Here is a 12,573-nt window from a genome sequence, read left to right on the forward strand (position 1 = left end):
TAAAGCTCATCCAGCTCCAACCCCTGCCACGGGCAGGGACACCTTCCACTGGAGCAGCTTGCTCCAAGCCCCTGTGTCCAACCTGGCCTTGAACACTGCCAGGGATGGGGCAGCCACAGCTTCTCTGGGCACCCTGTGCCAGCGCCTCAGCACCCTCACAAGGGAAGAGCTTCTGCCTAAGAGCTCATCTCAGTCTCCCCTGTTCTGGCAGGTTAAAGCCATTCCCCTTGTCTTTGTTTAGATGCTTGAGAGTAAAATGTAGATCTTGAAAAAAAATTGCCTTGCTCCAGAGATATGGAAATTCAGTAGGAGCTTTGGATGTCTCAGGTGGCTGTGTGTGGATTTAAATGGGAGTATGACGTGGGAAGGGGGATCTGTAAGATGGAGGTAGCACGAGTGTAACGTTCACCCTGTGAATTTAGCTGCCAGGTCTGTGCTCTGATTCATTTGTTCAGTTTGTCATGTCTCTGGGTACATGCTCACCTTCAGGAGTGTTAAAGATGCTTCTACAGCTTTCCCACTTGCTGCTAATTACAGAAGGTGCTAGACTTGGATGCGTCAGTACAATTGCTGGCATGACAGATGGGCTTCTCATCAATTTCTGTGACCAAAAAAGGACACCAGTATCCAGAATTTTATCCTGTTTGGACTGGTATAATTCTGGCATAACTCAGTTGAAGATCGTAGGATTTATTTAAGTGATTCTAAAGAGTCATCTGCTTTTATACAGGCAAAGTCATGCCCACTAACGCTTGCAGCCTGTTGGAAGACAAGGGAGGACTTCTCCTTCTTAACCCCCTTATTCCTGTATTTATGATGCTTATTTACTTCTTTTCCCAGCTTGGCGATTACCAGAAGGCTTTTGAACACCTTGGGAATGCACTTACTTATGACCCAGGCAACTACAAGGTATGAGGAGTGGGAATGAACCAGCTGAATGATGATGAGACACTCCTTAAAGCTAATTCCAGTATCAGAGCTTTGCCATCCATAGTGAGGGTCAGCCTGGAGAGAAAGGCATACCCAGAAAGCTTTCTTTGAAGTACATTTCTGGGACCTTTCCCTGTTGGATGTGTGTGAAGGTAGGGAAAGGGGAAGAGGCAGAATACGGGATATTAAATTGATCCCTTTGATTTCTAATCTGAAGTTACAGCAAAACCAAGTGGAATTTACTTTGGAAGGCAAGTCTTCTAGAAAGTGTTTCCAAAATTCCAAGAGCTGTGCCCATGTCCCTCTGACTCTAAGCACAGATACAGATGTTGTTGCATTCTACTATTCCCCCATCTGCTAATAGCCCTGTCTGTGCTTCCAGCTGTTGGATATAAATGTGCCTTTCCTTGGCTCTGGTTTGGAAAGCTGAGCTTGGCGTCTAGTTTTTCTCCCTGATTGTGAAACTGCTTCCCTTTTTAGGCCTGTTACTTCATTTCTGTCTGCTTCTTCTCCCCTTCTGCACTATGCTAACAATGGGGAGTACTGAAATGTGTGGCTGACAAATGATATACGAATGCAGAGCAAATGTTATTGTGCAAACACTTTTACACTTACAAATCTGATGTGTCACTGTGAAATACTAGAAAGGCCTTCGCTAATGTGGTTTCAATGAATGTGTTGTAACTGCTTGCTTTTCCCCACATGCATATTTCCATGAATTTTCAGTCACAGGCAGTCAGTGTGAACTAGGCTGGCTTTGCTTTGCTGCGGGTGTCTTGCTGGAGTGTGTTTTATTCTCCACTTAACTTGCACCAGCACCATCTCTATGGGTGCTTGTCAGTAAAAAGAACCTGTTTAGTGCATAGATCTTCTCAGATGTTCAGACTGTCGGAGGTACTGTTGTCACCCCAAACCAGACCCTCAACACTTGTCACATTGTGATGTTTCCAAGGTTGAGATAGTGCAGGAAGAAGCAGACTCGAGTCCCTTCTTTCCCCTGTCTTCTGCTCAATGAGAGATTCCAGAGTCCCCACCTGCTCCCCACTGTTGGTTTTGGCGGCCCCTGGAAGAAAACACCTAAAGAAGTTAAAGGCTTGCTCTTGAGATGGCTTTTGTTTATTCACTTTGTCCTGTTGTCTTCTGTATCTGGGAAAATGCTGTTCTTCAGCCTGTTGTCTTCTCTCAAAGGCCACCTTGGCTGCTGGCAGCATGATGCAGGCGCATGGAGATTTTGACGTTGCCCTCTCCAAGTACCGGGTGATAGCCAGCGCTGCGCCTGAAAGCCCCCCGCTGTGGAACAACATCGGGATGTGCTTCTTTGGGAAGAAGAAATACATAGCTGTAAGTATCTGGTTTCCTTTATTTTTAGATCGGTAGCTAACATCATGCAAGAACAAGATTCCTCTTGTGGCAGAGGCAGGAGGTCTGTCTGGGAGGGCTGTGTTACAGCACATTCATTTCTTGTTTTCAAGGCTATCAGTTGCCTGAAGAGGGCAAACTACTTGGCTCCCTTTGACTGGAAGATTTTGTACAATCTGGGGTTAGTCCACCTCACAATGCAGCAGTATGCATCTGCTTTCCACTTTCTCAGTGCTGCCATCAACTTCCAGCCCAAGATGGGAGAGCTCTATATGCTCCTTGCAGGTATGCAATGCTCCTTTATCCAGCTGTGTGTATATCCACCTTAGGAGATGCAACTCTATATATACAGAGCATTTGGGCTGAAGTAAATGCTGGATAAAGATTAAACTAAGAAGCCGTTCCCCAGGAGGTTACTGACAGGCATGAAGTCTTAGTAGTCGTTCTCTCTCAGTGATGAATAGGAAGGTTAAATTGCAGTCAGATCCAGATTAAGCATTAAAAAAGACTTTTTACATGTTAAGAGTTTGTGCTTGGGTTGCCTAAGGAGTGGGTGTGCATTTTCAGGACTGGATATTTTTGGGGTCAAGTGAGACAAATGTGTCAGAAGCGACATCATGAGGTTTAATCCTGGCAGCAGTCCCTGATAGCACCTGTTATTTTATGATGTAATGCTATTCAGAATTGTCCTAAATATCATGGAATCCCAGAGTGGTTTGGGTTGAAGGGACCTTAAAGCTCACCCAGTTCCAACCCCTGCCACGGGCAGGGACACCTTCCACTGGAGCAGCTTGCTCCAAGCCCCTGTATCCAACCTGGCCTTGAGCACTGCCAGGGATGGGGCAGCCACAGCTTCTGTGGGCACCCTGTGCCAGCGCCTCAGCACCCTCCCAGGGAAGAGCTTCTGCCTAAGAGCTCATCTCAGTCTCCCCTGTTCTGGCAGGTTCAAGCCATTCCCCTTGGCCTGTCCCTCCAGGCCCTTGTCCCAAGCCCCTCTCCAGGTTTCTTGCAGCCCCTTTAGGCACTGGAGCTGCTCTCAGGTCTCCCCTTCAGGAGCCTTCTCTTGTCCAGGCTGCCCCAGCCCAGCTCTCTCAGCCTGGCTCCAGAGCAGAGCTGCTCCAGCTCTCGCAGCATCTCCATGGCCTCCTCCGCACTCACTCCAACAGCTCCACATCCCTCTTGTGTTGCTGCCCCAGAGCTGGATCAGGGCTGCAGGGGGGGGGTCTCCCCAGAGCACAGCAGAGGGGCAGGATCCCCTCCCTGAGCTGCTGCTCATGCTCTGGGGGTGCAGCCCAGCACAGAGTTGGCAATGAAGTCCTTGTGAAGCATCAACTTGTGTGTGCACATTTTGTTTTACAGTTGCTCTGACAAACCTTGAGGACATCGAGAATGCAAAGCGCTCCTATGAGCAAGCTGTGGCATTGGACAAGTAAGTCTTGCTGATGACTGTCAGCATTTGAGTGCATTGCTTTGCCTCCCTGAACCTGGTTTCCTTTGCATGCTTTGTGTCTGGGTCTGCTTTGACGCTAAAAGGTTTGCAGTGAGGAAACATTTTTATTCCTGCAGTGCTTCAAGTGACAGTTTTAAACCCACATTTTAAAGAAAAAAGAAAGAAAACAACCCCAGATTTCAAGTCCGCTCTGAAAAACTGAAGGGGAAATTTTGTTTCAGAGCAACCCAAAGCTGGTTTCTGTTTTGCTGTTAAGTCAGTGTTTCAATTGTGATGACTTTGGATTCCAGCCTTCCTTTCCCTGAATACTTGCACACAGTGGAGCAGATTCAATAGAGGAAAACCAGCCATTCCCAAATATTTTGTCACCCAAAGTCTGAGTATGGTGCAATGCTCTGGGTAAAACCTGTTCTGATGGGCAGAGGGAAGATTTTTAGCGTGGAGAATGTGGGCAAGAAGTTCATGCAAAGCACAGAGTAAGGCAGCAGTGTGGTCCTTCCTGCTCCATTTTGTGACCCATCTCTGTTTGCAGTCCAGCTCTTAAAATCAGAGCTCTTGGCTTCAGAAATGTAAAGCTGAACCTCACAACTTTTCAGAATTTAAGACAGAAACCCAAATTTGTCTCAAATTCTGTCTCTCTCCCCAGTTTACTGGGAATACTTGCATACTCGGAGCCACCAGCATGCTGCTCCTGAGCCTGGAGTCTGTATGCTGGCCACAGGGTGATGGCAAAAGCACTCTCCATCTGCAGTAGCCACCACAAGGTGGCATGAGAAGATGCTGGTCCCTTTTCCTCTGTTCTCTAATATGGCCGCATTGGCCAGGCTCAATTTGGGGAATTCTGGAAGCTCCTAAGCCCATTGTAAAGGGCAGCAGGTTTGAAAACCCACTGCAGTGCAGTTCTTGTGATGAGGTGCTGTAAATGCTTTCAGACATTCACTGGAAATTACCTGGCTTGAACATGCTGCATGCATCTGGCGCTGGGGTTCTTCATACTTATGCATCAAAAGAACTACAAAGCAGGTTTAAATTTGTTTCAAACGTGATAGGTCTGTGCAGCCCCCTCCTTGGAACCAAACCTGGGCAAACTGTGCTCAAGGGTTTGTACATGGATTGCTGTGGGAGAACGTTTGCAATGGTGTTCCTACCAACAGCACTAAGCCCAGTTGATTCCTGGCTTTCCTACACAGCCTTCCAGGCCCAGAAAGGCAGTGCAGGATCTTAGAGACTGCTCAGACTGTTATGGTGTGGCTGAATCCCATTCCCCATAGGCTTTCTTTGCTGGCATATGAAGAACTGCTTGGCTGGGATGAAGACAGCCATGTTTGTTTCCATTGCCAAAAGAACTTGGTTGACATTGGCCTGGGTGCCATTGGTACCATGGGGTCTGCAGTGGAAAACATCTTGGAAAAACCTATCAAAAAAGTGTTTCTTCTTAGTAGTATGAGTTCTAGCTCACAGCTCTCCTTCTTTCTGTGGTTCTTTAGCCATTGGCTTTTTTCTAACTGTCAGATTGCTTCTCAGCTCTTGATGGTGAATTGGCTTCATGAGGGTCAATGAATTTGAAACTGGCTTTTCCCAGATGTGTCTGGTCTCTGCAGGGTTTTGCTGTGTAGGTTTGGTTTCATGTAGCTTGGCTTTTTGAGGGAGATGGGGAAGAGATGGGGTTTTGATTATTTATCTCTTCATGCACTACTTCCTTTGCTTTGGCAAAGACATTGAGGAGGGGTTTTGTGGGATGCAGGGTCAGCATTCCAGTTCCAGTTAAAGGAAAACCAATGGTTATGGATGCTCTCAGATTTCTTCTAATAGTCTTCATTCTTGCAGCACTGTCACATAACTTACTGAGGATGGATAGTCCTGGGCTGCAGATGTCACTCCTATTTATGGAACAGTATGAGCAGAAGCCTTCCTTTCCGTGCTCCTCACAAAGGATGCTCTCTCTGGCTTGGCACCCAGTGCGGGTGCTGGAGTCCTCGGATGGCTCCAGTTATCCCTGCCAAGCTCCAGGAGAGGGCACCAGTCCCTTGCTCACATTGCTTGAGCAAACTACAAAGCATCTCTCACTGACCTGTGTGCGGATACACGAGTTCTTGCATTTCATTTCTGTGGTAGATAATACACATACAGTCCAAAATAAGGGTGAGATTCAGGCTGATAAAGGTCAGAGCAGTTTGTTGAGTGTGGCTTGTCAGGCAAGGATCAGCTCTCTGAGAGCTTCAGGTATCAATTACAGAGCCGAGGAGTCAGCTCACTCTTCCCTCCAGTTTAGTTTGCTCACTCCTGGCTATGACAGAAAAAAAGTTGCTCTTTGGGGTTAATGTGAAGGAAATGAATACTGTAGAAAACAAGAACTCATGGAGTAATTTTTGAAATCATCACAGAACCCCAGCCTGGTTTGTGTTGAAAGGGAGCTTAAAGCTCATTCAGCTCCAACCCCTGTCACAGGCAGGGACACCTTCCACTGGAGCAGCTTGCTCCAAGCCCCTGTGTCCAACCTGGCCTTGAACACTGCCAGGGATGGGGCAGCCACAGCTTCTGTGGGCACCCTGTGCCAGCGCCTCAGCACCCTCACAGGGAAGAGCTTCTGCCTAAGAGCTCATCTCAGTCTCCCCTCTTCATGTGCTTTTTTGCATCAAGAAGGGAGAAAGGACCTCACAGGTAACAGTGTTATTTGGGGCGCTGGTCTCCTCTTCAAGTCCTTCACTAATGGGTATCACCTCCTGTTCCTCTGTAACAGTCCATACAGTTATGTGTGCTTGTACTGCATGAATGAGGGAAGAGGTGAGGAAAATAAAATGGGAGCATTACGTTCTGTAGCATGTTGGGTTGTAAAATACAGTCAATAAGCCTGAGTCTGTTCCACTGCCCTGTCCCATGAGAAGCTGGTCTCCTGCGAGCTGGGAGAGCCTGAGGTAAGTCAGAGCAGAACTCAGCTTTCACAGTGATCCCCCCTCGCTGCTATACCTGTGCCAGGAGCAAGGGGCTGGGAGACCAGGCACTGACTGAAGGTAGTCCCAGGACAGTCCCACATGCAAAGAAGTGGCTGTTGCAGGGAAAAGCCTTGCAGGGGTGAGGTGACCCCCAGGATCAATTGTATTGCCAGGGACAGTGGGATACTCTGCTGAGCCCAAGTACCGAATCTCTTGCCAAGCTCATGGGACTCTGACATTCCCAAAGAACTCTGGCTCTGCAGCCTCTCATCTGCTTTGGAGTCACAGTGCTTGCCTGTGCCAGGCAGAATGGTGTCTCCATCTTTGCTGCTTGGGCACAGGTCTGGATAAGTGTTACTGCAGGGAATGTGATGGATCCTATGTGCCTGCTGCAGGTGCAACCCCATGGTCAACCTGAACTATGCTGTCCTGCTGTATAACCAGGGTGACAGGAAGGGAGCCCTCTGTCAGTACCAGGAGATGGAGAAGAAGGTCAATGCCTTGAAGGAGAGCAGCACTCTTGACTTCGACCCTGAGGTATGTGCCTGACAGTTGTTGGCAGGAACTGAGCAGCCACACCAAGGCTGGCAACAGCCGAGGAGGAAATTTGACTTTGGAGTCCAGTTCTTGGGAAGAAATTCTGCTTATGAGGTTTCCAAGCAGAGCAGGCGCCTGCTGAGAGCTGTTTGCTTCATTTCTGCTCTTTGAAGCTCAGTTCTTCATAGAATCATAGAATAGTTAGGATTGGAAAGGACCTCAAGATCATCTAGTTCCAATCCCCCTGCCATGGGCAGGGATCAATACACAGCAAGACAAGATTCCCTCTTAATTAAAGGAATGAATTAGTGGGGATGTTTCCCTCGAGCACCTTGGCAGTGGCCAGCTCTGTTAGGGGTGTTGTGGTATTGTTGATTTTACTGTTGTCTGAAGTGTTCCTGTTTACAGTGGTTTCCTCTCTTTACTTCTTGAGATGGTGGAGGTTGCTCAGAAGATGGGAGCTGCCCTGCAAGTAGGGGAGAGCCTGGTCTGGACTAAGTCTTCTAAAGAATCTAAATCCAAGCAGAAAGCTGCTCCATCAGGAAAATCCTCCAGCACTCAGCAGCCGCTGGGCTCTAACCAGGCCTTGGGTCAAGCCATGTCCTCAGCTGCAGGCTATGGGAAAACCATGCAGCTTCCCTCAGGTACTTCTCTTTTCCTTTTCTTAAAAGTAGAAGTGTGGGAGGGGAAAGGAGAGATCTCTTTTCCTTTAAGTAAAGAGTTACAGCACATGTGTAGGAAGGTATTGACTTGCTTACACAGCAGTGATGTCAATATTTGGTACTAACTGTCCCAGATTTCTGAGTGAAAGAAGCATGGAAAGAAGGGGCTCTCTGTGGTACATTATACTATCCTGCTTTGCAGGGGTGTGGAGAGCCAGTGAAATTTCCCTTCCTGTCTGAGCCACAATGGGCAGGACTCCATTAACACACAGTTGAGCTCTTGCTCTGGACAGGGGGTGGTTTCAGAAACTAGACCTCTTGTCTGCCTCTGGAAGAGCCCAGGAGCTGCCATGTGCAGAGAGGTTGCTGGAGAGAAAGGAAATTAAGGACATTCTGAAGCAATTTGTCATTTCTGTTACAAAAATAACTGCAATTGGATTGCTTTGAAGCTGGATTACCTTTTAGTGGGGGCTCCTGGGCTGAAGCTTGCTCAGGAGATAGTGTGAGCCTTAGGAGCTTTACACTGACAGCTGTACTTGCTGCTTCTCGCTAGGGCTGGGTAGGAGCATCTCCTGAGCCACCATCATAGCCTGACCTCCTCTCACCCCTTGGCTTCCAAGGAGGAATGCACTGGGTTCATCATGGTGATGTTCTGTCACCATTAGTCTTGTTGCCTGCAGACTGAAGCAGGAAAGAGGTTGTGTAATCCAGGCCTCTTGCTTTGCTCCCCCTGAAGACCTGTTCCACTTCTCATGCATGGTACAAACTTCCCGTGCAGGGAAGACTTAGCCAGAAAAGTTGTAAACCAAAATGTAACAGGAGTTTAGGGCTTACCTGAAGGACCTCACTATCCATATCAGAGAAAGAAGCTAGTTCAAATCATCACTTGTCAGCCTAAAGCTAAGTACAGAAATAACTTGAGCATGGCAGTGTCCTGTTTTGATTTTATTTTCAAGGCAGCTACTTGACCTGCCTGGAAACTCTCCCTGAGTCTGCTAAAACTGTGAACTAAGAATGATGCCTGAGCATAAACCAGCTTCAGTGGAACTGTTTTCCTTCCCAAAGCATGAATTAATGTCTAAGCTTGTATTGACTTACCACTGCAGCCCAGCTGAATGAGATCATGGGCTTCCTTCAGCAGAGCTTTGGGTACTGCCTGGGTAACTCACAAAAGAGTTGAGTGCTATTGATGGGTGGAAGAAACCCGAGAGGAACTGATAGTTGTGGTCGTTCTGCATCTCCAAGCTGCCTGGAAGGGCAAAGAGAATAGACAGAACATGTGTAGTCATACAGTGACTGTAATTGTGTTCTCTCCCCAGGTGCTGGAGCTCCAGCCCCACTTGCAAAGTCTCCCTCACTGCCTCTGGAACCAGAACCAGGTGCAGAAATGAGCCCTGAGGAAACCCCAGCACCAGCAGCAGCTGAGGAGCAGAGGAAAGAGAAGTGCAAGAGCTCCCAGGCAGTGGAGTAGGAGGGACTCTGGTCAGGACAGGCAGGTGCAGGGGCATTTCCAGGGATCTGCCCTTGCCCTGCCCCTCAGGGGCTTCACCTCACTCTAAATACAGCAGTTCCTGTTGATTTTAGCACGTGGTCTCTGCCTTGTCCCAGGGGGTAGTTACAGTGATCAGAAGAGGTTTCTGTGTAGCTACTGTTACTGTGGTCACAGCTTACTACAGGAGGCTGGAGGATGGAGACCCATCTATCCCCAGGGTTGACAGTCTTCAGGGGTTTGGTGTAAGTCCTCCAGAAGGATGCTGAGGTACACTGTATGATTAGAAAAGCCAGCAGTAGTGACTTAGGATCCTGGACCCCGAAGAGATCAAACCCTTCCAGTGGCTGAACTTGTAAGCATGGAGGAAGCCCTACAGAGGCTGTAGTAAGGTCAGTGGTATTAATGCTCAGAGAGGGGTGAAGGTAGCACCTCACCAGGGTAAGTGCAGAGCAGGAAGCCAGGCTCAGTACTAGTACAGCCTGGCTTACCCTTAAGCTTAAGCTTCTCTGTGAGAACTAAGCAGGTTGTAAAGCTGGCCTGTGGCAAGGCAAGTGCTCAAGGCTGGCTGTTGGGGAAGCAGCTAGCAGGAAAGTCTGCCAAATTCCTCCTCGTGCTGAGAAACAGGGTAAATGAGCCTGAGGAAAGCTCTGCCCATGGGATTGGAGTTCTGCTTTGAGAGTTTGTATTGCCCAGCATGGGGTGTAAGATTGGTTTGCAGGGGAAAAAAGGAACAAGCCTTGGCAGCAAAGATGATAGGTTAGCCTCAATGCTGAAAGTAAATTGGTTTAGTACCACAGCCATGCTGGGAATGGTTTAGTTATACCCTCCTGAGCGTTCGTTTTAGGAGAAACCATTTACTGCAGCTGCAAGGTGGCAAAGCAGCCCCTTGGTGAGCTGAGCAGGGAATTTTAATGCTCACATGGCACTGGAGATGCTTTCGAAATGTTTTTACCCTTGAACAGCCCAATCTCAGCCTTCCTCTTCTCTGCTGCTGCCAGTTTGTTGCCTCTGGGATTTATCCAGAGCTTGATACAGGTCCTAAACCAACTGCTTTTGAGAACTAAAAGTGGAACCATGATACTTTACATCAAGTATTGGGTTACGTAGTTTTCTTCATCCTCCCTGCTGCATACTGAGGCATGCAGAAAGCTGCCATGGCTATGGGATTTCTGAAGCTGAAGCTTCAGGGATCAGTGTTTGCTGGTGAAGCCGCCCAGCTCTTTAAAATGGATTTCCTGTTTTTAGCTCTGTGCTGCAGCCTTGTGTCACTCCACAATTAACAAATCCAGCAGAGGAGGGTTAGTGATGGCAGCTCCTCTGTAGCAACAATGGAAGAGCAGCATGACCACGGCCCTGAATACATTAACATCCTTCAGTTGTGCTTTGTGGTTAGCTGCTATTATCGAAAATGACATTAATGCATCTTTAGAGTACAACGAGGAACTAAAGTGCTATCCTGCTCCCTGGAGAACACTAGCAGAGTAGGAACCCTTCACTTTCTCCTCTGTTTTGATTACCAAAACTGCCTGCTTATCTTAAATGTGGCTTTTTTCCCCCAGCTGTCCTGTACCACTGGCTTTTGTGTCAGTGCAGTTTCAGGGCAGCACTCCTGTAATGCTTCCCTTGTGCTAGGGTTGAAGAAAACAGGATTTTTTGTGGAGCCCTGGCAGAATGGAACAAAGCCAAAATGCAGCAGTGTGAGCAGGTACAGTGCAACCCCTTTAGTCACATTAACCATCTTACCTGGCGAGTTACTGCAGCATGATGGAGTGCCTGTGGAGAAAGAGGTTAGGATTGCAGAGCAGAGGGAGGCAGGATATGGCAACTCTGAAATCACCCCCAAAGCTTCAGTTCAAGATGTTCTTTCCCAATAGCAACTGATTACTGTGATCTTTTAGTCTTATCACAAAGGCTTTGAAGAAGCTTCAACACAAAGAACAGTGACCAGAGCAGGTTACAGGTGGGGGAGTGCCAGCATTGTCAGTGCAGGAAGTTTTTAGCTCCATCTGCTTATGTCCCTTTGTTTGGCTTTTAGAAGCTGCTTTGCCCTGCCCTCTACTTGTTTGGAGGCTCTGTAAAGGTGTTTAAAATAAATGTGTGTTTTAGTGAGAAGCTTCTGCAGACAATTGACCAGTTTGTCTGTGAAAAGGAGCAGCAGCACCTTGTTGCTTCCTGGATTTGAAGGGAGCAGAAGTGAGCTCTGTGTCTAAGGAAGCATTTTTGAAGATGTAATTATGGTTGGATAATAAACAGAACTGAGGGTCCTTGTTCTGTCCTCTTTCCTCCCCCTGGCTATGGTGATGATGGCATTCGCATACAGTAAATTTGTGGTATCTTTACAGAGAGCTTTTCTTATGTTATCTAATGATGAGAATGAGGCCAAACAGTTCTTTCAACTGGAATTAAGCAAAGGCTTTTTCAGCAGGCCTGTACTCAGTCATTTAGGGAGTTTGGAAATCACACCTTATGTTCCAAAACCTGTTTCTGGCATCAGCCATAATTCTCATTTTCTCCTTTCGGCCCCTAATTGAAATTTGAAGACTGAAAAGAATAATGAGCTTAGTTTCTAGGGAAGCAGAAACCATCTGCTTCAGGAGGGTTTTCTCCCTGTTTTTAGAAAGCTGTGTATCCTCCAAGAGGTTAAATCAGAGCTTACAAGGTAGGCTGCAGCTTGCCTGCCTCACAGAAAAGAAACTCATGTCCCTCAGACAGCAACACTTGGGTCTTGTTTCATCCAAGAGTAATGATCTGTCTGCTCAGCAGCGGGTGCTCAACCCACACAAACTGGCTTTGAGGTCCCCAAGCCAACAGGCTGCTGATTGATCATACAGCAGGATCGTGCCCTGCTCCTGTACAGGATCCGGTTTGCCCAGCTGTGGTCAGTGTCAGGCTGTACTGAGCAAGGTGGACCTTGGGGCCTACTCAGCCTCCTGCTCTTGTGGAAGGTGTTAAGGGTTTCAACTTCCCCCTTGGGAAGTGGGTTTCAGTTTCTGCTACAGAGACAGGCAAGTCTCAGTGCCGAATAAGAAACATAAACTTGACTAAAATAATAAGCTCCACTCAGAAATGCAGTACAAAAAGATGGATTATAACTAGTTCACCTGCCAAGAGTTTTACATAGTAGGAAGCAGTTCTGCTTCAGCACTCTCAAAGCAAACTGCACCAAACCCCAAGTATCAGTGTAGATACAGGTGAGGTTTGAACCCAGTT

At 47.7% G+C, this 12,573-nt stretch overlaps 1 protein-coding gene across 2 annotated transcripts in view; it reads left to right on the forward strand.

Annotated features, from left to right (window-relative positions):
• Positions 1-11,627, forward strand: part of BBS4 (Bardet-Biedl syndrome 4) — a 44,927-nt gene extending 33,300 nt beyond the window's left edge. For both annotated transcript variants that reach the window (XM_031055031.2, XM_031055032.2), the window contains exons 10-16: positions 841-909; positions 2,119-2,271; positions 2,403-2,574; positions 3,649-3,718; positions 7,068-7,209; positions 7,643-7,853; positions 9,191-11,627. In XM_031055031.2, the coding sequence (XP_030910891.1) occupies positions 841-909; positions 2,119-2,271; positions 2,403-2,574; positions 3,649-3,718; positions 7,068-7,209; positions 7,643-7,853; positions 9,191-9,342 (969 nt within the window). In that variant the 3' untranslated portion in view covers positions 9,343-11,627. The remainder of the gene's footprint in view (positions 1-840; positions 910-2,118; positions 2,272-2,402; positions 2,575-3,648; positions 3,719-7,067; positions 7,210-7,642; positions 7,854-9,190) is intronic.
• The last annotated feature ends 946 nt before the right edge of the window (positions 11,628-12,573 follow it).

The sequence above is a fragment of the Melopsittacus undulatus genome, chromosome 9 (genome assembly GCF_012275295.1).
Source record: "Melopsittacus undulatus isolate bMelUnd1 chromosome 9, bMelUnd1.mat.Z, whole genome shotgun sequence".
In the NCBI taxonomy this organism is placed as follows: domain Eukaryota; kingdom Metazoa; phylum Chordata; class Aves; order Psittaciformes; family Psittaculidae; genus Melopsittacus; species Melopsittacus undulatus.